Source organism: Cydia strobilella, chromosome 12, assembly GCF_947568885.1.
Source record: "Cydia strobilella chromosome 12, ilCydStro3.1, whole genome shotgun sequence".
Lineage (NCBI taxonomy): Eukaryota > Metazoa > Arthropoda > Insecta > Lepidoptera > Tortricidae > Cydia > Cydia strobilella.
In genome coordinates, this window is record NC_086052.1 from 6496553 (window position 1) to 6523361 (window position 26809).

Genomic DNA, 26809 nt, shown 5'->3' on the forward strand with positions numbered 1-26809 from the left:
TTCATCAAATGTCACTTTTTAAATGTAAGTGCTTGATTTGTTGATGAAAATACTAAAATCACTATATGTATGCCTTTAATATTTGAGGAGTTCCCTCGATTCCTCATGGATCCCATCCCAAGTCGGTTAAAAATGGCATTTCGCAGAGAACTGCACCTGTCATCTTTATTGGTTGGAGTTTTTAAAACATCAGAGCCAGAGTATCTGTTCGATAAGTTTACTTGGCGCGCAAGCAGGTCGAGCTTGTATGGCATCAGATTGGTTTGTGACGAGTTGGTATTACCACGTCACCATACTGCTGCATTTCGAGGTAGCTTCAAATATACAGCAACGAAATGCTGGAATAATATACCTCCACCCCTCAAAAACTTAAATACAATAAGTAGTTTTAAATTGCGGTTTAAACAATATCTTTTAGCAATACAAAACTCGCTACCTCTTGGTACTAGACCCACGCCGTCATATTTAAAATGATTATATCTATGCACCTTATGTCTTTATTTATTTTTATCTATATTAAGTATATTTACACTCATATCTATCTATCATAAGCTCATATACTTCCTTTAATACATATGTAACTATTAAATTCAGCTTACACACTATACCAGCAATTGTTCTGTCCAAATTCTAAAACATAATTTACACTCATACATACATGTTAACATATATAATTCTAAGCCATTTAGTTTTCGTCTAACAGCGAGTAAGGGATAATGTATCAAGGGTCTGCCTGAAAACCAGCTTTGTAGTAAATACACTACAACATTATGCTGAGGCAAGCTCTTATCTAACACGCATGAATATTTCTCCCTGATATGTGCAACTCAATTTCTTAGTTTTTTAAGTCTAAATTTAAGGTTTATCTGTAAAAACTGTACTACGCTATCTGGTAACTGCCATTTCATGTGATGTTGAATAAAAATGTTCTATTTTATTCTATTTCTTTAGAACAAATTATTAAACAAATTGTTTATTATTGGTAAGTATATTTTTTTAGAACAAATTATAGGTAAACCACATAACAACAATGTAATTCAATTAGTTAAAGATTACGGTAAAATTTTAACAATTCGAAAAATTAAAATTTTGTCAGGCATATTTACATTACAATTACTTTACACCCTAGGGTAGGAAAAGCAATTTTCCACCCGGCTATCAGCCTATGAAAGGTGAACTTTCCGAACAGTAGAGATAAAAAAATAAAAAATCAGTTAATTTTCATCTTGCTTTTACCACGCTTTGTAAATTGACATTACGAGTTTGATTTTACCGTAAACCATAAACATTTTATTTTATTTTATTTTATTTTATTTATTAAGTCACATCTTATGTATTACTTGGTATTACGTATGTTGCATTAAAATTGTGTCAAAGTACTTCAACTGATACAGTACGACGTACGACAATTAAGGAGTACATAGCGTTGACTAAGTATAATAGGACTGGGAACGAGATCTTAAACTATACATAAAAAGAAACATTAAATTTTTAAAACAATTAACTAATATATTATACATTATTTACAATTTTACGGCAATCCTTTCAAATAAATAAATAAATAAATACAAATACTAATGGTTTACTACTACTATTTTCGTTTTGGCAATATTTTATCATAATCATAATCATAATGTTTATTGTCTGTGAGAAATGGGTACATTGCACAGTAATTACTAATGTAACAATAAAATTTTATGTGGACTCACCAAGACTCTACCTTTACAGGTGTACAAACAAACATTTCCTATGTACCTACTCTTACATGAATGATGTCATGCATTAATATTAATACAACCATAAATCATAATCAAAAATCTTACCTAATACATCATGCAGTAACAGAATGAAGTAAAATAAAATAATATAAAATTGAAGTCAAACACAATAAAATCCCATTAAATCATTATTTCATTATTTAAAAATTCACTAATACTATAAAAACATCTCTGTATTAATCAAGCATGTACTTGTGATTTAAATATATTCAAATTATTATTCTTAAAATTGTCAGGTAATTTATTATAAATACGAATGCACATAGTATAAGAGTTTCTCGAGGAAAGTGCCAAATTAACAGAAGGTCTATGTAAAGTAAACTTATACTGTGTTCTTGTCGCGCGGGGACCCATTGTTTGGAATTCCACAAACAAGTATTTATACTTGTGTACGAAAACACACACTTCAAAAATGTACATACTAGGGAAAGTGAGTATGTTGTTTTCTATAAAATAATAGCGACATGAGCCCATATAGTGTAAGGCAAATATAGCTCTGATACAACGCTTCTGTGTTATATATGTATTGCGTCTTTGTCAATACAGTCTCCCCAAAGTACAAGTCCATAATCACAAGAGAGAATTTACGTAGCCATTATAAGCGAGTAGCGCTGCTTGGGTCGAAACCGTTTGGCTAATTCGTCTTAGTGCAAAAATAAAATTATTTAGTTTGGATCGCACATTAGCAGCATGGTCCGTCCAAGTACAGTGGCTGTCAATTGTTATGCCTAAAAACCTTGTATTTTACACTTCTTTTACAGATTCATTATCTAAAGTTATATCCAGTTTCTGTGTGTTGCCTCTTGCTGTACTGAACTGGATATAAGTACTCTTATTTACATTTATTTTTAAGTTATTTCGTTTTAACCATTCTACTGTGCTTATTAGTGCTCTGTTTAAGTCATCGTTATAAGTTGACAAATTTTCGCATTTTACAATAATAGATGTGTTATCTGCGTACAGTAGACAATCATGATTGGGCGAGCATTTTGGTAAATCGTTTATGTACAATAAGAATAGCAAAGGTCCCAAAATACTGCCTTGCGGTACTCCAAAATTATTAAACATTAAAGATGATTTGTAAGAATTTAGAGTTAGATTTTTGGCAATATTTTTGGGTCTCGACACATTGATTTCTGTCACTGAGGTATGTCTTAATCCAATCAAGAGCTCGCCCACGTATACCGTATCTGTATAGTTTAATCGCCATCCGCTTATGACGAACAAAATCGAAAGCCTTGCTCATGTCTAAAAACAAAACCGTTACAGGAATCTTATTATCAATTGCATTTAATACATGTTTTACAAGTTTAAATGTCGCCAATGTAGTACATCTCGATTTGCGAAAGCCATGTTGTTCCTCTGTAATTATATCATAGCGTTCTAAAAAGTTTAATTATCTGCTAAACATCACTTTCTCATAGATTTTTGCGAACACAGATATCAAAGTAACTGGCCTATAGTTTTCCATATCCGTCTTAGCTCCTTTCTTATGAAGGGGCTTTACCACCGATTGCTTTAAAGCATCCGGAAAAACTCCTTGCAGTAAGGAGAGATTTATTGCATGTACAAGAGGCTTTTCAATAATGTGCATACACATTTTGATTATATCTGTTCTAACTCCATCATGCCCTACCGACTTCGAGTTTTTGAGTGACTTGACAAGCTTGTTGAGTTCATATGCGCTTACTGGATTAAGATAAATAGTAGAAGTTCTATTCGTCATATCGATATCGTCTGTAGAAACAGAATTAAATGTGAGTAGATGGTCATGAAAGATGTCAATTATTATATTTTATGAGCTTCAACAGCATTCTAATCACTTATCTTGATGTATGGACGTTTTATGAGTTACTAAAATATTGTACCATCCCTTCGTGTGCCAGACGCCATTTTGCACATATCTGGACATATGCCATTCTCCCGCTGCTGTCAGGAAGGAATATCGGCTCATCTGCCACTGTTAGACAAGGATAGGCTACAGTTGGTCAGTATCGTCCACCAACTTTTAAGCTTATATAGAAACGTCATAATTCAGTGTTTAATTGGGCGATGCACGATGGTGCGTTGGCCCGCCCAACCCGTGGCAGACGCGGCAAAATATGAAAAAAGCGGCCAAGTGCGAGTCGGACTCGCGCACCGAGGGTTCCGTACATTACACAATTTAAACAATGTATTTTTTATGTGAAACGTGAGTGAAAGGTAAATTGCGGTTATTAAAAAAAAAACTACTTAAGATCTCGTTCAAACCAATTTTCGGTGGAAGTTTGCATGGTAATGTACATCATATATTTTTTTAGTTTTATCATTCTCTTATTTTAGAAGTTACAGGGAAGACACACATTTTACCACTTTGGAAGTGTCTCTCGCGCAAACTAAGTATTCAGTTTAGAAAAAAATGATATTAGAAACCTCAATATCATTTTTGAAGACCTACATACCCCACACGTATGATTTGATGAAAATAAATTTTTAGTTTCAGTTCTAAGTATGGGGAACCCCCAAAATTTTTTCTTCTATTTTTTGTGAAAATCTTAATGCGGTTCACAGAATACAATACATATACGTACCAAGTGTCAACAGCATAGTTCTTATAGTTTCGGAAAAAAGTGGCTGTGACATACGGACGGACAGACAGACAGACAGACAGACAGAAAGACATGACGAATCCAAAAGGGTTCCGTTTTTTGCCATTTGGCTACGGAACCCTAAAAATGTAGACGTGGCGCGTGGTGGCCATTTTGTTTTCCTCCCGCTGCGGGAATTTGGCACACGAAGGGTTGACCGTATGCCCTACCGACTTCGAGTTTTTGAGTGACTTGACAAGCTTGTTGAGTTCATATGCGCTTACTGGATTAAGATAAATAGTAGAAGTTCTATTCGTCATATCGATATCGTCTGTAGAAACAGAATTAAATGTGAGTAGATGGTCATGAAAGATGTCAATTATTATATTTTATGAGCTTCAACAGCATTCTAATCACTTATCTTGATGTATGGACGTTTTATGAGTTACTAAAATATTGTACCATCCCTTCGTGTGCCAGACGCCATTTTGCACATATCTGGACATATGCCGTTCTCCCGCTGCTGTCAGGAAGGAATATCGGCTCATCTGCCACTGTTAGACAAGGATAGGCTACAGTTGGTCAGTATCGTCCACCAACTTTTAAGCTTATATAGAAACGTCATAATTCAGTGTTTAATTGGGCGATGCACGATGGTGCGTTGGCCCGCCCAACCCGTGGCAGACGCGGCAAAATATGAAAAAAGCGGCCAAGTGCGAGTCGGACTCGCGCACCGAGGGTTCCGTACATTACACAATTTAAACAATGTATTTTTTATGTGAAACGTGAGTGAAAGGTAAATTGCGGTTATTAAAAAAAAACTACTTAAGATCTCGTTCAAACCAATTTTCGGTGGAAGTTTGCATGGTAATGTACATCATATATTTTTTTAGTTTTATCATTCTCTTATTTTAGAAGTTACAGGGAAGACACACATTTTACCACTTTGGAAGTGTCTCTCGCGCAAACTAAGTATTCAGTTTAGAAAAAAATGATATTAGAAACCTCAATATCATTTTTGAAGACCTACATACCCCACACGTATCTATGGGTTTGATGAAAATAAATTTTTAGTTTCAGTTCTAAGTATGGGGAACCCCCAAAATTTTTTCTTCTATTTTTTGTGAAAATCTTAATGCGGTTCACAGAATACAATACATATACGTACCAAGTGTCAACAGCATAGTTCTTATAGTTTCGGAAAAAAGTGGCTGTGACATACGGACGGACAGACAGACAGACAGACAGACAGACATGACGAATCCAAAAGGGTTCCGTTTTTTGCCATTTGGCTACGGAACCCTAAAAATGTAGACGTGGCGCGTGGTGGCCATTTTGTTTTCCTCCCGCTGCGGGAATTTGGCACACGAAGGGTTGACCGTATGCCCTACCGACTTCGAGTTTTTGAGTGACTTGACAAGCTTGTTGAGTTCATATGCGCTTACTGGATTAAGATAAATAGTAGAAGTTCTATTCGTCATATCGATATCGTCTGTAGAAACAGAATTAAATGTGAGTAGATGGTCATGAAAGATGTCAATTATTATATTTTATGAGCTTCAACAGCATTCTAATCACTTATCTTGATGTATGGACGTTTTATGAGTTACTAAAATATTGTACCATCCCTTCGTGTGCCAGACGCCATTTTGCACATATCTGGACATATGCCGTTCTCCCGCTGCTGTCAGGAAGGAATATCGGCTCATCTGCCACTGTTAGACAAGGATAGGCTACAGTTGGTCAGTATCGTCCACCAACTTTTAAGCTTATATAGAAACGTCATAATTCAGTGTTTAATTGGGCGATGCACGATGGTGCGTTGGCCCGCCCAACCCGTGGCAGACGCGGCAAAATATGAAAAAAGCGGCCAAGTGCGAGTCGGACTCGCGCACCGAGGGTTCCGTACATTACACAATTTAAACAATGTATTTTTTATGTGAAACGTGAGTGAAAGGTAAATTGCGGTTATTAAAAAAAACTACTTAAGATCTCGTTCAAACCAATTTTCGGTGGAAGTTTGCATGGTAATGTACATCATATATTTTTTTAGTTTTATCATTCTCTTATTTTAGAAGTTACAGGGAAGACACACATTTTACCACTTTGGAAGTGTCTCTCGCGCAAACTAAGTATTCAGTTTAGAAAAAAAATGATATTAGAAACCTCAATATCATTTTTGAAGACCTACATACCCCACACGTATCTATGGGTTTGATGAAAATAAATTTTTAGTTTCAGTTCTAAGTATGGGGAACCCCCAAAAATTTTTCTTCTATTTTTTGTGAAAATCTTAATGCGGTTCACAGAATACAATACATATACGTACCAAGTGTCAACAGCATAGTTCTTATAGTTTCGGAAAAAAGTGGCTGTGACATACGGACGGACAGACAGACAGACAGACAGACAGACAGAAAGACATGACGAATCCAAAAGGGTTCCGTTTTTTGCCATTTGGCTACGGAACCCTAAAAATGTAGACGTGGCGCGTGGTGGCCATTTTGTTTTCCTCCCGCTGCGGGAATTTGGCACACGAAGGGTTGACCGTATTTCCTATGGGCAGAAATCAAACTTTTTGCTTTAATTAGCTTCATTCACTCCTATAAAAAAAAATTGACTAGAAGAACCTAGGAGAATAACTGATTACTTAAATTAATTTACCTGCATAAATAAATGTCCCTAACCGACTTTTTTCTTCTAACGGCACCCATTTTCCGATAAGGTTGTGCATGCTTGGATAAATGAATCCTTGGGCTAAACCTTGCAGCACCCGACAGGCGCATACGGCGTACCAACCACCCTGAAATTAAGAGATTATTTTGATTTCTGCCCTTAAATCCTCCACATACTACTTATTACTTACTTTTACACATAGTACTTATTGCCACAAAATTAGTTTGCCTGATGTCGTTTAATTACATTCCGGTGTACTCCATCAGCCTTAAATAGATATGCTAATAACAGAGGAAAAGATATAAATAAATAAATAATAAAGCCATTTATTCCATATTTCTTATATAGTACATTTTACCATTTTTTGTTAGTACCTATAAGTTGTAGTAAAAAAAGAAAAGAAAATATGTAAGTTAATATGTTAGTTTAGTCTTATGCTTAATGAAATATGGACCCCTTCTGGGTAAAGGCCTCCTCCATCCTCTTCCATGCCTCCCTGTCCTTGCCCAACTTAATCCAGTCGGCTCCTGTCACTTGTGTGATATCATCAGCCCACCGTGTTATTGGTCGACCAGCATTCCTTTTTCCAATAGGTCCCTTCCAACGTGTGGTTTCTATAATCCATCTTCTGTCTTTGAGTCGTGATATATGACCAGCCCATCTTCACTCCACTTGAGTGAGAGCGCGTGTCTGAGAGCATCAGTGATTTTGGTTTTTTGTCTAATGTGTTCGCTCTTTATTTTTTGAATCCTTCTAATTTTTAATATACTTCTTTCCATTGCTGTTTGGCTACATTTGATTTTCCGTTTAATTTCGTCTGTAAATGTCCATGTTTGGCAGGCATACAATAGGCACGGTAATAGGCATGTGTCAAATACAGTCTTTTTTAAGTGCAAACTGTAGTTTCCTTTTAGAATTTCTTTCAATGTCCAAAATTTTCTCCAAGTTGTGTTGATTCTTCTTGTTACTTCCTCTTCGTTGCTAGACTTTTTAAATGACAGTTGCTTTCCCAAATATATGTAGTCACTGACATATTCTATATTGTATATAGAGGAAGAGATATGTATATATATATATTTGACCAGCATCAGAGTAAAATTTTTCAACATTGATATTGTGTTTTTGCTGAAACGTCATTGTAACTTTTAATAAGTTGATATACCCGTAAAAAATAATAGTCAGAAGACCAAACTACTAATACTAAATATGTAGATACAAATTTACTATATTTTACCGAAAACTGTTATGATGTAGGTACTCTGAGCATAAATGGGGGTCAAATCGGTAGCCTCTAAGTTAAAATCGGTAGCTCAATCATTGGACTTCTTTTGATCCCTAAATGTGTACTGTACTTGACACCCTGTAAGTATAATAAACATTATCATATGATAACAAGATCTCATGAGTCAATCAACAAATCAAAAAAAAGATACTACTCACACAATTAAATATTTATTCTTTAAACTCCTATAATAACTGCAAAGCAATAATCCATAAATAGCTATTATTGCTCTCCTCCTTAAATATCGTGTTATTTCATAATAGTTACTAACCGCATTATCTACACTCTCTCGCTCTCTGAGTTCACACCTCCCGCATACACACTTCATACACCATACACACCCAAACACGACTGCACCGACCTAATCACAATTACACACATACTTACATTTATTACTTGGCTTATTTTCTCTCTTTTTCTCTTTTTTGTTTGTTTGTATATTACTTTTATTGTCATTTGCTTTATATTCCTGTTTAAAAACGTCTATTGCTATTGATACTATTATTATCAAATTGAGAGCTCACATGTACCTAGGAGGAATCACTGACTCCTGAGTTACAGGCTTGGACCTGGAGTTCGGGTGGCAGAGGCTCAACCTCACTACCTAAAGGTGTTACAAACTTGATACACCTGTTTCATATTTTTAGAACTTTATAATGTGAAATGTAATATTTAAGGTTTAAAGCAATAAAGATTTTATTATTATATGATTATTATATTTATTGTGTACAAATTTACACGTGAGTTGTAAAGTCAAGTGTGGATAAATCAATAACAATTAATCTATAAGAATTAAAATCTTTCAAATAATTTATTATAGCTAGGAATCGGAATTTAGAGGATCTTCAATAATTATAGCAGCGTTATCATTATAGGTATAACAGCAGTCACCAGAATTAGATAGAAAGTGGTACACCAAAGGCCAAATGTGCTGAGGCCTGCTGCTAATGAGGAGACTAGAGACAGTTTTTAAGTTCAGTCTATTTTGAAATAAATACAAAACTTACGTAAACTGCAGCAGTTGGCAGAATCAGAGAGATGATGGAGTTGGCTCCAACGCTAATGTTGATAAGGAGACTGCCGCCGACCTTATCAGCAAGGAGGCCGCCAGGAACCTGAAGAATCACATAGCCCCAGAAGAAAGAAGACAATATCACGCTCTGAATTTGCATATTCCAGTCGAATGTCTGAAAATAATACAGATTTGTTAAGTATGTACCTATTTTGTTAGGACCATTTGACGGTTACGTGATTGTGGCACACTTTTGCTGCCCTTTCCTTCTCTGTTTTAAGGAAAACGTGTGCATCCGATTGTAAGTAATAAACATGAGCTATCGACGTTACGCATAATTTACGGAATGTAGTACTTACTGATATGCTATAAACTTGTAATATTTGATTGCCCTCATCGACTAATGCTTGAATTAAAATTTGGTTCATTGACCGTGTAAAATACACTTTTTTTCTATATCGAAATCAAGAAGTTGTTTGAAATGCTACTTGATTTTAATCCTTTAGTTCGTAGCGGCAACATACTTAAAACAAAAACATCATACTTAAAGTAACTATTATTACGGCGGTTTTTGGTCTAGAAGTCTTCTGGAAATCGATTTTCGCTCATGTCGTCGCAAACATGGACATATTTGGTATCAGTGCATTCAGTGTTATATCCTGAATACAAATATATGAGATGACAAGCGCGAATGTGGTGGGGGTAGTTGCTGTGATGTCAAAAAGTCGGCAGTACAAAGTTTTTTACTATTTTTTAATCATACCATGTGGGCTATTAAATGAAAGGGCTTTACGAGTAGATCACAAATATATAACATACTGTAACATTTTCAAATAATGTCCATGTTTGCGACGACATGAGCGAAAAGTAACCTAAAGCCGGTTATATATGAGTTTAAAAAAAGTTTGAATATCATTATTATTAAATCTAAAATCGACGCCATGGTTCCTAAGAACAGATTTCGCTATCTCTCATAGTTTCTGACTTCTCCATACTGACCCATTTGGATTGATCACCCTGTATAGTAAAAGTTGCTCAGTATAATCAAAAACCCTCCCCGGCAACGGGAATGCACTTATTTTTAAGCCACCGTGTATAACAATAGTCATACCTGAAAATTGTAGGTTACCTAAATTTTTTAACTTAAAAATAGGATACAGTTATAGGTAGTTCTTAGATGCAGTAGGTACTTACGTTTTCCATAGAAGAGTCCGTCATGGCGACGATAGCCATGCTCATGTTCACCCTCATGCCGTAGGCCAATAGTATCGCAAAGAACAGCATCACACATTGTACGTGCCGTATGCCTAACGCTGCTTCTGAAATTAAGAAATTCAATGTTAAGGAGCTTATTTGGTTAGAAATTAGAAAAGGAACTTTCTTGAATAGCTGGCAGCGTGATGTCTGTACCTAGATGCAAAACAAACTTTATTTAAATAAATAAATACTTTAACATTTGAATACCATGCAAAATATTCGTTTATTAATATTTAAAAAAATACTTAAGGTTAAGTCTGCTAATATAACGTGCAGAGGTAAAAAATTATGGCTCAGAAATTTTTTTTTAATCACATTTCTCTAGCTATGCATGGACAAATAGTTTTGCCATAAATCGAATAATATGAAATTTTATTTGAAATGAAATTTTATTCCCAGCCGCGGCCGACCAAGAGCAGTTGAAGCTACTAAAATCCATCCATATTGATGAAATCCAGTTTATAAAAGAATACAATCAGAAAAAATCAGAACTTACTTGGTTTCTTTACTTCTGGCATTGTATCACTTTAATTAAAATAAGCTATGACTAGATTTGTTGGGCGCTATGACTAGGTTTTGAGTTTGTTCGAGTTTAAAATTATAGTCGTTAGGTTTTTTCGAATTATCTGCGCGCAAGTCTGCGCATAGCGTTGCCCATAGACTGAGTATTGTAACGTTTTCCTTAACTACGATATGTCATAAGGTAGTCAATGTAATCTGTAAAGATTTAATCAGCAATCATGTTATATATCTAAATCTAGTAGTTGAAACTTTGTCGTATTTGAATTGATTACTTATCTACAAAAGGCGTTTAGATACTTTTTAACTTATGTAACTTGCTAGTTTTCTTCAAAGTAGGAGTTTTGGTGAAGATATAAGGCGTTGCGCATAGAGTGAGTGTTGTTTTCCTTAACTAGGTACGATATATCATAAGGTAGGCAATGCAATCTGTAAAGATTTAACCAGCAATCATGTTACCAGTATGTATCAAATTCTAATAGTTGACACTTTGTCATGTTTGAATTGATTATTACTTATCTACAAAAAGCGTTAGATACTTTTTAACTTATGTAGTTATGTAACTTGCTAGTTTTCTTCAAAGTAGGAGTTTTGGCCAAAATCCGAAATCGCAGTTTACACTGTACCTAATAAGTAATACCACATTGACATTTGGTGTTGACAAATATATCGGCTATTTTCATGTAACATCAAAACTAAACAATAGATAAATTAGACCAAAATACTAAGTATTTCATCAATAATTTTACAACGATGCCTTGGTTTATCATTATAAGGTAATACATTGAGCGATACCTTACCTACACTAATAGTGTAACAATTGGGTATAATATAGTTTTATTGCGAGATTAAGAGTGATTATACAATGTGGCCAGCTACTGGCGAACACATTAACATCCTACCTCAATGTGAGTTAATGTTATACGAGGACTCTCTTCCTTGCGGGAACATACTTAGTTCAGAGCCGGTAACCACTACCAATTTTTAATTTGTAGTTGAACATGATATTGGGACCCAAAAACTGCCTGATGACAGTGGTGCAGACCATCTACTTCAGCCTTATGACGTCATCAAAATGGTTCCCGCGACTCGTTGCGAATACTACATATCTCACCCAAACTATGTATTACAAATATTTTGTGAGGGGAAAATTAAACGCAATTGTAGAAAGCGGATTAAAATTACTTCATTTAGTCTATACAGTGTGTTCCAAGATATACACTACTGTTTAAGAGCTATTTAATTAAAATAAATAATTCATCTCAGATTATCATAAATTGACAGGCATTCAGATGAAATCCAGTAATACTGATATGGGACGATGACGGGACATAATTTTTAAGTTGTTTTTCTGAGCTCGTGGCATTGTTTTTTACCCGACTACGGCAACGCAAAAGAGGATTATGATTTTGACCGGTATGTATGTATATATGTATGTATGTATGTTAATTTGTTCGTCATAACTTCTAAAGTACTCATTATAATTTGACAAACGATGTGTCATTCGAATCGTGATGTCGTTACAACAAATTGAACACGGCGCTCTCTAGAGGACATGAAGTCACGAACCAAAAAAATAAAATTTTAAGGGCTTAGTTACCACATTTGAAATATATAAATATAGTTAGCTTTTGCACCCGGCTTTGCTTGCATGCACCCGATAAAACATTAATTTATCGGGTACATCGAACTACGAAACTCCGAATCTACAAGCGCTTTGGATTCTATCCGCGCGTTACCCGACTACGACGATACAAGAAGGATTTTGCAAAAGGTTTGGCCGCTACACAGGATGTTTTTTTATATGACCTGCAATATTTTACAACGTAAATAGGTACATAGGTCGTACCATGGTTCCTAACAACAAATGTCGCTATCTCCACAGATTATATAATAGTTCTTACGAACAGATACTTAATTTATCTCTCAAAGAAAACGCAAATACTTACCGTTTTGATACCTACGCAAAAATATAAAGGAGTGACCTTCAACGCGCCGCTGCCCGCACCGCGCGCACCTGCACTGCACAACGCTAGGGTTGCCGACGCTTAGTAATGATTAGTCAACTACTCAATTTAGTTATGTTTATTTTGTTGTGTGTTGAACACGTTACTGTTATGACATTAAAAAAAATCTATGAAACAGCACTTGTAAAGTACTGTTTTATCTATCAAGAGTAATCGAATGCAATGTCGACCTTCTCAGTATATACAACAACAACAACAACAACAACTCAATACTCAAGTAACTAACTAGCGCGGTTAGTAACCCGATAGCCACGTTTGTTTTACCCTTTTCCTGTCACTTATTTTTTTATTACACGAGTTAACTCCTCTGGAGTTGCAGGTGTACATAGGCTACGGAGACTGCTTAACATCAGGCCCGCGTATGCTTGTTTGCCACCGACGTAGTATAAAAAAAAATGCTAGAAGTTGCACCATACACCGGACTACGCGAACAGGTGAGCATAACTCAAAACCATACTCAGGTGTCAGCTATAGTATTCACAACGTGCAACGCCTATCCTTTCATCACAATGACTTATAAAAGTGACCTCCGCTGGCCCACACAACAGCCGTGTCAACCAGAGGTCATGTTATACTATTGAGTAATGGTCAGTATGACCACTTGACTGTCTACCTCACCTCGAACAGATAGTACACGATATTTGATTTTTAATCAACCTAGTTTTCGCAAAGCGTCTTGGTTAAAACTAGTTTGAAGAGGAAATACAATCTGAGCCCCTTCTCAGATTTGAGAATTTTAGGTACCGTAAAATGGGGTGAGTAGGAGCAAAACTGACATTCAAACCTCGATAACATTTTATTTTTACATGTGCACACTGAATGGCGTATATAATAAGTGTTCCGGACGTTTGTATTTTAGTTTTTATTTTATTTTGGGTAGTTCCATTTCATAGCTTTGACGATAAACAGGAAAACCCACCTCACCCCGTAGTCCCTCGTAAGTGAGATAGGTTTTCATACAAAGGTGAGTTTGGAAGATTGTTGGATCGTTTTTTTTTATTATGAGTATTACTATAACTCCATTTTAAATTGGAATACATTATTTTTGTAGCAGTAGCCTTAAAAACCCATCTCACCCCCTTTCAATCCTTCTCTCCCCATTCATAACCCAACTCTCCCGGCGAACCCTATTCACCCCATTTTACGGTACTTAAATATCTGCGTTGCGCTTACGGGGGCGGCTCCTAAAATTAGTGTGATAAGGACAACTGAGGGCCTACCGCGAAAACCGAAATTCGCAAATTGCGGGGATCTTTCTCTTTTACTACCATGAAGGTGTAATAAGAGTGACAGAGAAAGACACCCGTAATTTGCGAACTTCGATTTTCGCGTTTATAGCCCTGTAGTTTAAGCGAAAAATCTCAGAAATCGAGGTTTTGTTCAGGACATTTTCCTCCTCCAAAACTAACGGAATGAGAGAGAGATATTATGTGTGTCTGTCGGTTTTGATTTTTGCGTTTATTAATTGTTGCCGATTTTGTATGCCAGGCGTCTGTTTACGGAGCATTTATTTGGCTGTTTTTAGCGGTTTTTAAAGTTGTTATAAAAGACACAGGGATTGGTAATATCATATATAGGTACAAGGTCAAAATTTAGAGAGGAAAATGTCGAAAACGTTTGTATGGAAAAATAACCACTAAATGTTTCCTCTTAACTGCATTTTACACTGTGTCTTGAAGAAAACTAGTGCCATGCCCTTCCAATAGAATTTTATTCACGGCAATGTCGCTCTGCGTTGCATTGCTATCGAGTTTCCAACAATGCTTGGACGAATATTAAATATTTGGTAGAACTTATATTGAAATAATGAATACCTATCTGTTTTGCCGTTCTTTGGCGGACTTCGGAGTATTGAAAATATTGAAATATAACACGTCGTAGTAGTAGTTTTTCAATTCCTTTCCTTCCGCGACGAAAAAATAAAGGAGATTGCGTCCGTAACTAGTGTACGAGCAAGTATGCCATGTACCTATAGACCTGTAGGGCTAAGATGGTCGGTTTTTGTTTCGGTCGGTTGTTAGCAAATATGTAAAAGCGAAATATATTTAAATATATATTTAAAATATATTTTTACCCAATTTTCGGAAGGGCTGTGATTTTAACAAGCCAATTAGGCTATGTATGTATGTGTTGTATGTTTGTGCAGTGTAATGCCCCGTACCATCAAATGTCCGGTAAAAATGTCCGTATAATGACCATTAGGGTCGACATTTAGTTTCATTATAGTGCTTTAATCATTAGTTCAAATCCAAATGCAACTATTTATTGTTAAACATTGTCAAAAGTGCTTGCTTATTGCGTAGTTAGCTATTTATAATTTGTCTTGTAAGTGACAGACATTTTAATTCCTTAGACAATAACGATCCTTTAAACCGAAATGGGTTAGTTAGACGCGGGTGATATACCTAAACTACATTTTGAATCAACTATGAGACCAATTCGAACGTGCACTTAACATCAAAACCTTGTCTAAATAATGTTATTTATTTATAATTAGCTCGTTTATTTCGCTGGGATTTGTCCGTAATGCGCGTTGTGCGTTGAGATGCACGGGCGAATGAGAACAGAAGTAAATTACTTGTTTAGATATCGTTTTTATGTCAGTTTTAAGTTTGAATTGGCCTCTTTGAAAAAGGTTTTTTTATCGTGAAACCGTAGTCCTACCACAAAGCAGTAACTACTTTTTTCTTCTGTCTTCGAGTACGCCACTTATCCCGCAGGGTGGGCGGGACATGTAGCCAGACAGAGTGATGGCAGGTGGGACAAAATGTTAACGGAATGGTGGCCGCTTTCAGACGAAAGGAGTGCCTGGCGTCCGTTGGCTCGTTTGGTGGACGACATTCGGAAGACTGCGGGTCACTTCTGGATGAGATTGGCTCTGGACCGGGAAGCAGTAATTTATCTAGCAGTGTCAAAATCAGCCTAACTTAACAACCAGGTAACTTACCTACTCATACCAACAAACTCTGAAGCTTCTGCTAGTCGCATTCCGTGTTATGAAATAAAATTTCAAAATGTATTGAATTTCTCCCTTAGATTCATTTATTTTGGTGGACAGAAACAACAATGGAAAATGGCGAAAAAAGTTTTTTTTAGGGTTCCGTACCCAAAGGGTAAAAACAGGACCCTATTACTAAGACTCCGCTGTCCGTCTGTCCGTTTCTCTGTCACCAGGCTGTATCTCATAAACCTTGATACCTAGACAGTTGAAATTTTCACAGATGATGTATTTCTGTTGCCGCTGTAACAACAAGTACTAAAAAGTACGGAACCCTCGGTGCGCGAGCCGACTCGCACTTGGCCGGTTTTTTAATGTTATATTTTTAATAGTATTAAACCAGTCACATACAAACAGTATATACAACCTATTAAATACGATAAAACTTTTCCTCGACCTAATTAAAGGTGATAACAGGCAAAAAAAACTTGAACTTGTTACATTTTTATTTGATACTTATAAAACAGTTTACAATTATAATAAGACTAGTAATTAATTAAGAAATAAATTATGTCCTACATATTTATCTATGTTAATATTCTTTCAGTGGATTTTATTTCACTTTTTCAGTTTTTTCTGCGTCTGTAAAAATAAACATACTTTAATAAGTTTAACCTACAACACATGACAATTCATAACTATTTATTGGTAAAATATATAAAAAAATACAATACGGGCGATAAATTAAACCAGATATAGAATTTATCCGTGTAATCGTTAATTATTTTTTTAAAGTTACATTCAACTAATTATGACCCCGTAATTATTTTTTGAAAATTGACCGAGCAGCAATGTACTGCAAACATTACGAGACATAACATGCATGACATTAGTGTCGCTTAACTTCAAACTCGGGTAAATCCAATCGACCCTCTCAGCAAATATCTACCCTATTACCTTTTCTTAACACCATAATCGCATAATCTGACAGATGGATTTACTTACCCGAGTTTCAAGTTATGCGACTCATTACGGGATACGAGTTTTTTATAGTAACTGCCAACAAGCGTTGCCAGTTACTTTAAAAAGCTCGTATCTCTAAACTTTTGTATTGCGGGCCGAATTATTTTGTAGGGTTAATATTTTCGTTGTATTTCTAAGTAAAATTTATCTTCGTATAGTTCTTTGGTCCTATGCTAACCACAGTTTAAATATTCGCCCGTATTGAATTTACACACCGTTTTTTAGGGTTCCGTACCTCAAAAGGAAAAAATGGAACCCTTATAGGATCGTCTGTCTGTCTGTCCGTCTGTCACAGCCTATTTTCTCGGAAACTACTGGACCAATTAGGTTGAAATTTGGTACAGATAATATGTAAGTTTGTGACCCAAAGATGGACATGTAACGTAAATAAATAAAATTTAAACATGGGGTCCACTTTTGGGGGGTAAATGAGAAAATTAAACAATAAAGTTTTTCAAAATATATCGTGTTACATATCGTATAAAAGAGCTCAGAAACTCAAATATATATATTTTGTAATTTTAGGATAAACAGTTTAGAAGTTATTCAAGAAAATATACAAAAAATGACCATTCCCCCCCTTTATCTCCGAAACTACTAGGTCTAAAATTTTGAAAATAAATAAATAATATAGTTATTTAACTATAGATCACAGAAAAACCTATTAAAAATGTGTAGTCAAGCGTGAGTCGGACTTAATTACTTAGTTTATGATCCGACCACTACGGGTTTTTAAAAGACATTTCACATAAAAAATCATTGTATAAATTGTGTAATGTACGGAACCCTAATTGTGTAATCTAAAGAAACTCATGTTTTTTTACAAACATGAGTTTCTTTAGATTCTGCTGTCTGATGTGTCGTTAGCGACACATAGTGTATTAAAATATTCTAAATAAACGGGCCAGTATTTTAACAATTGGAAATCCAGAAATCGATTCCCATTCTGTCGCCTATTTAACTTCAGTTAAGTAAAAATAAAATGTCCTTACCAGTAGAATTTTCGACGTTTTTCTCTGTCTTGGGTTCGTTCCACGACTGCCGAATACTGGTTCCGAAAATGAGGAAGATGGTATTTCCGAAGATGTATATAAATGAGGACAGGTAGAACACCCTCCGCCATTCTGCCGCGTCACTCTGAAATAAAACATTGGTCAATGATCGAATACGATAACCGTGGAAGCGAAACGTAATCTTGTTTGCTTTTCCCCCTTGCGACAGATTTGTGAGAATTACAGCGCACAGCCTTTCTTTGGGTGTTACCACACCAATCGATCGATGGTAGAACGTGGTAACACCCAAAAAAAGTCTGTGCGCTGTCCATTCCTTTCCATTCTCATGCCCCGAATCAGCGGTTTTCGTGTATAATCTGCACCTACTTGTAGCGCGCCCTGCGTGATTCATAGGATTTAATATCACATGATATTTGTAATATTTTTTTTCTTTAAATTGTACCAAAATTTTCAGTTGTAAGCCATTATCATTATCATCATTCGCTCGCCCTTTTCCTATTCCAGAGGTGCCTCAGTCGTTCGTCATTTCATCATTCACCTGTTTTCGATTTATGTCATCTCTAACGCAGTTTATCCACAAATTCCTTGGTTTTCTTTTCCTTCTTACATCACTGCGACGTCGACATCAGAAAAGAACAGCTGTTGCTTGATTTCAATTATTATTTATTTTTGTCAAGGTTGAGGATAATTATGTAGGTAGTTAAACTATTATTTATTATAAATTTAATAATAAATTTGAAGAGTCACCTCGTCTTTAATAATAGCTCCAGCGGCTAATGGCGCAATAACGGACATAAAGTTCGCAAGGGTATTCGTGATGCCAAGCATAGTTCCCGCAAAATTGGGCGCCATGTCCAGATGAACAAGCTGAAATGTTAAAGACAAATAAGTCAATTTTATTTTTCAAAACTAAAATCTCGCTTTGGCCGCCGTTGGGTGCACATCCACATTGTTAGTATTATTATTTGACGCCTATCGTGTCCCACTGATGGGCAAAGCCCAGCTCCCCCCCAATTACTCCACTGTATTTGTATTTCCTTTTGTTTACATGGCCCAAAATAGACAGTCATTTTAAAATATATCTTCTTGCATCAACTGCTAACTATAATATTATTATGGCAAATTATTTGGCAATCTATACACTTATTCGAGGTGGGCACGAAATCGTTACTGTTTTTGCATAGAAAGTGATTTGGCAAGGATAATTGCCTTACCATGAAGCCAGTGAAGTGTCCTACGTTGAGTCCTACCACGGCAGACAGTATACTGACTGCTAGGGTTATGTTAGTAGCTGGCACATATGCTAATCCAATCAAGGCCAACGCAGGGCCTATGAAACCTGCAGACAAAAACAAAGGTAGTAACTAGGTAAGGTAGGTAGGGTTCTTTATAACTCTAGAATACTTGATGATGACTTGGAATGTCTTTTTCAGCTAGCTACATATTTCCAAGTAAGGTTTAGTTTTGATCTAAATAAGTTACTGGCCATAGACTTACCATTACCACATACAGTTTATGTCATTCCATTTCTGCATATTAGCAAATGAATACTTACATGCGATATTATTTATTAATGATGCAAAACAAATATTACCAATGCTATTGCTAATCTTCCTGGCAACAGTAGTGCTGACCCAGCCCTTACCAAGGGCATAATCAGATATGAAGCCAACGGGAAAACTGAGGATGTATTTGACGATGTAAGGGGTGGCCGACAATACACCAGTCTGAAAAAAGAAATGTATTTCTAAAATTCCTCAATCGTCTTCATATCTATATCGCGGCATTGACGGCAAAAAGCGAACAGTATAGTTAATGTTTAGATACAGAATACGTAACACCAAATGGCAAACGAAACACCAATGTATATTTCCCTAACTATGTCATATCATTATATAATACATAACTGTATATACAAAATTTTTGGGACTTATCATGAAGTGAACCAATGATGTTGGGGATAACTCATAGTAATAGGCGTTCAATATAACAAGATAATGAAATGTGAAAACGTATTCGTATTAACAAATTCTGTATTATATAATCCATAAACATTTTTCAAGGTAATATATTTTACATAGGTACCGCTTTAATGTTGACTCCGAGAACTTGACTCATGTAAGACGGTATCTCGGTCATCAGGGTCCAGGATCCCCAGTTTTGGCAACAGTGCACGATGATAAGACTGATGAACGGCATGGATGTCAACAATGATATCCATGGCGTTGGAAGTGACTGGAATTCATAATTAAAAAAATAAAAAAAATATTATAAATAAAATAATAAAATATATTTTAATAAAACTAACCTTTTTGCCTCCAACTTGACCAAGAGAAGTCTGAATATACAGCTTCTCTTCTTCACTTATCAACTTCGAGTTTTGAGGTTCTCCTGCTCCGATAAACATATATATTAGGGTCCAAATGGCTCCACATGTACCAACAAAGTAGAAAATGGCAGCCCAGCCCCAATAGTCTGCCAGGAAGCCGGCTGATATCAGCATGACTGCTGTACCCAGTTGAGCTCCTGGGAAAGATTTAACAAATCTTGAATGAATCGTTTAACGTAGAAATGCTTTTTACATCATGATATAACACATATCCATAAACCAGTGAGAAAGCAGTAATAAAAGCAAAGAACATAAAAAATATTTCATCAGTTAATTTTCATCTTGTTACCACGCTTTGTAAATTGACATTACGTGTTTGATTTTACAGTAAACCATTAAACTTTTGATGAGCTACAACGCCATTCTAATCACTTATCTTGATGTATGTTGTACGTTTTATCAGTTACTAAAATATTGTACCATCCCTTCGTGTGCTCGACGCCATTTTGCACATATCTAGACATATGACGTTCTTCCGCTGCTGTCAGGAAGGAATATCGGCTCGTCTACCACTGTCCCGCAGCGGGACATTTTTAGGTTCTCTCTCTTGACAGAAAATTGAGTGTCAAAAATAGATTCTTCACTGCTCTAACATATAACAATGCGAGATAGTTAGACAAGGATAGGCTACATTTGGTCAGTATCATCAACAAACTTTTAAGCTTATAGAAACTTCATAATTCCGTGTTTAATTGGGCGATGGTGCATTGGCCCGCCTAATCCGTGGCAGACGCGGCAAAATATGAAAAATGTAGAAGCGGCCGTTTTATTTAACTCCCGCTGCGGGAATTTGGCAGTTTTGGCACACGTAGAGTTGATTTCACAATCATCACACAGTATTTCCTATGGGCATAAATTAAACTTTTTGCCTTATTTTGCTTCATTTACTTTTTGATACCTACCTAAAAATAATAATTTGACTAGAATAACTGATTACTTAAATTAATTTACCTGCATAAATAAATGTCCCTAACCGACTTTTTTCTTCTAAAGGCACCCATTTTCCGATAAGGTTGTGCATGCATGGATAAACGAATCCTTGGGCTAAACCTTGCAGCACCCGACAGGCGCATACGGCGTACCATCCACCCTGAAATTAAGAGATTATTTTGATTTCTGCACTTAAATCCTCCACTTTTACACATAGTACTTATGCAACAAAATTCGTTTGCCTGATGTCGTTTAATTACATTCCGGTGTACTCCGTCAGCCTTAGATATGCTAATAACAGAAGAATTTAAAAGATATGTATATATTTGAACAGCATGTACCTATACTCAGCGTAAAAAATTTTCTACATTAATATTGTGTTTTTTCTGAAACGTCCTTGTAACTTTTAGTAAGTTGATAATATCAAAAAATAAGAATTTAAGTCGAATATACCTACCCGTAAAAAGCAATGGTCAGAGGACCAGACTACTAATCCTAAATATGTACCTACAAATTAACCAGATTTTACCGGAAACTTATGATGTAGGTACGCTGAGCATAAATGGGGGTCAAATCGGTAGCCAAGGTAAAATCGGTGGCTCAATCATTGGACTTCGTTTGATCCCTAAAGTGTACAGTACACATTGCTTACGTACGCTTGACACCCTTGTAAGTATAATAAACATTACCAAATGATAACAATATCTCATGAGTCATGGTATATAAAAATAAAAATAAAAAAACTACTCACGCGAGCTACTGACGTATTGATAAGGGATCACAATTAAGGAGCATTGGCGTAAGGGCATTTAAGCAAGATCATTTAGTTTATTATCTAAAATATGACATATTGTTTGCCTGAGGATGGATTCCCAAATAATCCGAAACATGTCGCCAAAAGCGACTAAAAATAATAGTGAGTAAAAACCGTACTGATAAATATTATGACATATTGTGTACATTTACACGTAAGTTGTAAATTCAAGTGCGGGGTCAATTAATAAAAATTAATCTATAAGAATTAAAATCTTTATTATAGCTAGGAATCAGAATTTAGAGGATCTTCAATAATAGGGGTCCCTTGGTTTGAAATAATTATTGAAAGTCATAATGTAATGATTGTCATATTATCATTAGTCATAATTCTGAAACCGTTAACTTTTCAGGATTTTCCTCGGGTTATCCTATAGATAGGTTAGGTTAGGTTTGTTTTATGGCAATTCTGAAAAGTTACGCGTTTCTGAGAAAAATTAAATTATGACTAATGATAATATGACAACCATTACATTATGACTTTCAATAATTATGTCAAACAATAGAGACCCTCTTCAATAATTATAAATGATGACAGCAGTCACCAGAATTAGATAGAAATTTGACACCTAACCTAACGCCATATGTGATGATTGAGGCCTGCTGCTAATCAGGAAACTCGAGACAGTTCTTAAGTTCGGTCTATTTTGAAGTAAATACAAAACTTACGTAAACTGCAGCAGTTGGCAGAATCAGAGAGATGATGGAGTTGGCTCCAATGCTAATGCCGACGAGGACACTGCCGCCGATTTTATCAGCTAGGAGGCCGCCAGGAATCTGAAGAATCACATAGCCCCAGAAGAAAGAAGACAATATCACGCTCTGAATTTGCATATTCCAGTCGAATGTCTGAAAATAATACAGATTTGTTAAGTATGTACCTATTTTGTTAGGACCATTTGACAGTTACGTGATTGTGGCACACTTTTGCTGCCTTTTCCTTCTCTGTTTTTAAGGAAAACGTGTGCATCCGATTATAAGTAATAAACATGAGCGACGGTACGCATATTATAATTACAAAACGTAGTACCTACTGATATGCAACAAACTTGTAATATTTGATTGCCCTCATCGACTTTAATGCTTGAATTAAAATTTCGTAAACTAACTATAACTATGATCTCTACTCTCTACTATCTTTTTACGTTAATTATGGTCTATATAACAACAGCCATAGCATGCTTAGGTTAACTAAAAAATTTAACTGAAAAACTCACGTTTTCCACAGAAGAGTCTGTCATGGCGACGATAGCCATGCTCATGTTTACCCTCATGGCGAAGGCCAACAGCATCGCAAAGAACAGCATCACACATTGTACGTGCCGGATGCCTAACGCCGCTTCTGAAATTAAGTAATTCAATGTTATAGCCCGAGAGCTGGTAGGTAGACATTTTGGAGTAGGTCCTTGAGGCAAGCTGAAAATTTGCCTGATTCTTCTCCTATCATTCCCTAACTCAGCACTGCAGGTCTGGCTTAACTAAATCAAACTTTATATTATTAAAGATTTTTTTTGGTCCCAAAAAAGGTTTTTGAGGCAATCTGTCATTTTACAGGTTAAAGCTAAGTACCTAAATAGTCATAAAAATAATAAACCCGAATATCACCAAATGGTCGGGTCTTGACCTTGCCAGAAGCGTGCAATAGTACATTTCGATGCTAGTGCGGAAAGTATGTCACTACTTCACGAGTACCGAGGGACGAGTGAAGAATGACATTTCCGCACGTGTATCGAACGACGTTTTTTAATACAGTTGCGAAAAATAATAAAAACAACAAGTAAGGAATAAAAACTTTGGAAACTTAAAACGCCTCTTAGTAGGTAGTGAAAGTAAGAAAAAACGCCTCTTCTTTGACCGGCGTTTCGGCAGCTATTCCGTTCCATTCAGACAACTTATTAAGAACGGTTTTTCAATATTCAATATTAAAAAATAAACGTGTTATAATGATGATGAGGTAACTAATTAAATTATAAAATATGTATATTTTTCGTATTCTTACATTAACAGTAGGTTTTTATGTTGATTACGTCGTTTAAAGGAAACTAATATTAATACTCATCAATAAGTAGTCATGAATTGGAACAAGTATAAATTTAAAAAAATTGGAAAAGTAAAAAGCACTAGTTCGCGAAAACCAACTATCCGCACGCTAAACAGCTACGTAAAGTAGCACTTTTTGAGCAACTGTATTAAAAAATAGTTATTTACGATACAAGTGCGGAAAAGAGGAAATTCGAAACGAGTGGCGATAAATTAAAACACGACCGCAGGGAGTGTTTTAAATCGACACGAGTTGCGAATTACCTTTTCGCACGTGTATCGTACAACGTTTTACAGTACATATGGCACTTTAAACTTTCGACATATGCACGAAAAGTGCCCATTCACCATATGTACTGTAAAATATTTTTTCAAAAAATTCCAAAAACGGTTCTTGAGGCAGTCTGTATTTTTTACAGATTAAAGTTAAGTATCTAAATAATCATAAAAAAATAAGCCAGCACATTTGGTCGGGTCTTTATCCTTGCCAGAAAATCTAGAAAGTAACGCATAATTTTGCGTGCAAGTAAGCACTTGCACGCAAAATTAAGTTTGTCTACTATACAAATTACAAAGCATTACAAAGTTATTTTTGTAGTGCAGTAAATTAAAGATCAGGTACTCACCAAGTAGGATGTACAATGTGATTGTAACTATGAGGCTAGTGTATATTTATGATATGTGTATAGTATGAGTATCGGTGAGGATAGTTCTATTAAAAGTTGAAATGAAATGAAATTATTTTAATGTTGATTTTAAAATGTTAATATTAAGGTAAAAAGGCAACTTTTTATAACACTGATTACATCTGTCGTTCACTAACTAGTTAAAATAATTTTACCTGAAACTCAATAAATTAGTTGTGTTACCTCGCTACTTGTTCTGTTCTGCAAAATTTCTGACTTGCCTACATAATACGATTAGGTAGGAAAAACTATAACATAGATAAATACCTACCTAGGTCTTACTGTAACTAACAAATATGGACTATATTTTGTGTGAAATAGATATAAATATCGATTGATTTATAATTGCGTAGAGTCGGACCAAGCTTACTCTGCATGGCATTTGCAATAACAAAGTGTGGCAATGTCATGGCTGCTACATAATGAAAGGCATTAAAATACGTGTGGGTTTAAGAAACGAACGAAGTGAGTTTCTTAATAGGACCACACGAGTGTTTAAATGCCTAATTATGTACAGTTACATTACACACATATTATAAACTTTATATGATAATATATTCACTAACCTCATTTACACCCAACATTCGGGCACCGTTGCGCTCTTGCGGAACTTGCGGATATGATATGGCATCTTCTAAATATCTTTATCGCTCATTTTATACGAAACTTTTGCTATAGTTAGTTTAAAAACAACAAAACAAATTAAATTTTTATTTAAGGTGCCCACTGATTACCACTTCGCCGGACGATATCGGCCTGTCAGTTGTTCGGAACTGTTAATTTTTTGTTCTAACTGACAGGCTGATATCGTCCGGCGGACTGATAATCAGTGGGCCCCTTTAGAGTGTGCGGAAAGAGAAGAGTTGTGAAATGGGAACCAATACATTCTACGACTCTTCAAGTCTTCACTTTCCGCACAGACTCTACAAACTAATTAAAATATAAACTATACGTCAAATGGCGGCAAATGAAAACTTTTTTCACCCAAGTCAAGCATTCCTAGTTTTTTTTAATTCAGAGACAAACTAGAGTCGGGGTCGATTGCCATATCGTTCGATGCAAACAACTAACATTTCATTTCGAATAAAACGTCATCTCGACAGATATTAGAATAGAGGTCGAATCAAAATGCTTTTTTTTTTAGAGATGTTCGAAATTTGAATAACATTACCAAATCGATTTTGATTTAATAATGAAGGTTAAACAAATCTTGTCGGTTTAAGCAGTTCTAGCAAATTTAAAAATGTAGGGGTAGAGGTTATCCTCCCATAGAAATTTTAAATTTCGCACCTTTTTCTACTATACGATTTGCTTGACCATCTTTATTACAACACTTTCACAGATAAGAAATTTGAACAAGTTTGGGAACTAATCAAATTATTTTATTAAATATTTTGATTTGTGTTATTTTTAAGTAATCACACTACTATCCGGCCTTCACCACTGGAGTGCTTTGTCACATTTTCTTTAATATATGACATCTATTACAGTTTTTAAGATAAGAAATTTGTTGTAACAAAATAGTTGATCTAATGTTGGCCATTATTTACTGATTTTGAATACATCATAGAGGATATATGATATGTGGGTAGATAAAATGTTTTAATATTTTTTGGAAGTTTAGCGTTTAGCATTCATTTAGAAATGTAACTAACCGACCTCCAGTTAAGAGGTTATCGTATAAATGTTACTTACATTTCATCAAAGAAATCCAGTTTATAAAAGAATACAATCAGAAAATCACAACTTACTTGGTTTTTTTACTTCTGGCATTGTATCACTTTAATTAAAAAACGTTTATGACTAGAATTGTATACCAAGTTTGTTTATGTTTGTTCGAGTTTAAAATTATAATCGTT

The 26809-nt window shown here is 35.4% G+C and overlaps 1 protein-coding gene across 1 annotated transcript in view; it reads right to left on the reverse strand.

The window, feature by feature from the left end:
• The window catches only part of LOC134745852 (putative inorganic phosphate cotransporter), a 37835-nt gene extending 11026 nt beyond the window's left edge, over nt 1-26809 (reverse strand). Inside the window, exons 1-4 of the mRNA XM_063679944.1 lie at nt 26702-26809; nt 23442-23566; nt 22894-23073; nt 7010-7148 (exon numbers count right to left, since the gene is read on the reverse strand). Coding sequence (XP_063536014.1) covers nt 7010-7148; nt 22894-23073; nt 23442-23566; nt 26702-26723 — 466 coding nt within the window. The 5' untranslated portion in view covers nt 26724-26809. The remainder of the gene's footprint in view (nt 1-7009; nt 7149-22893; nt 23074-23441; nt 23567-26701) is intronic.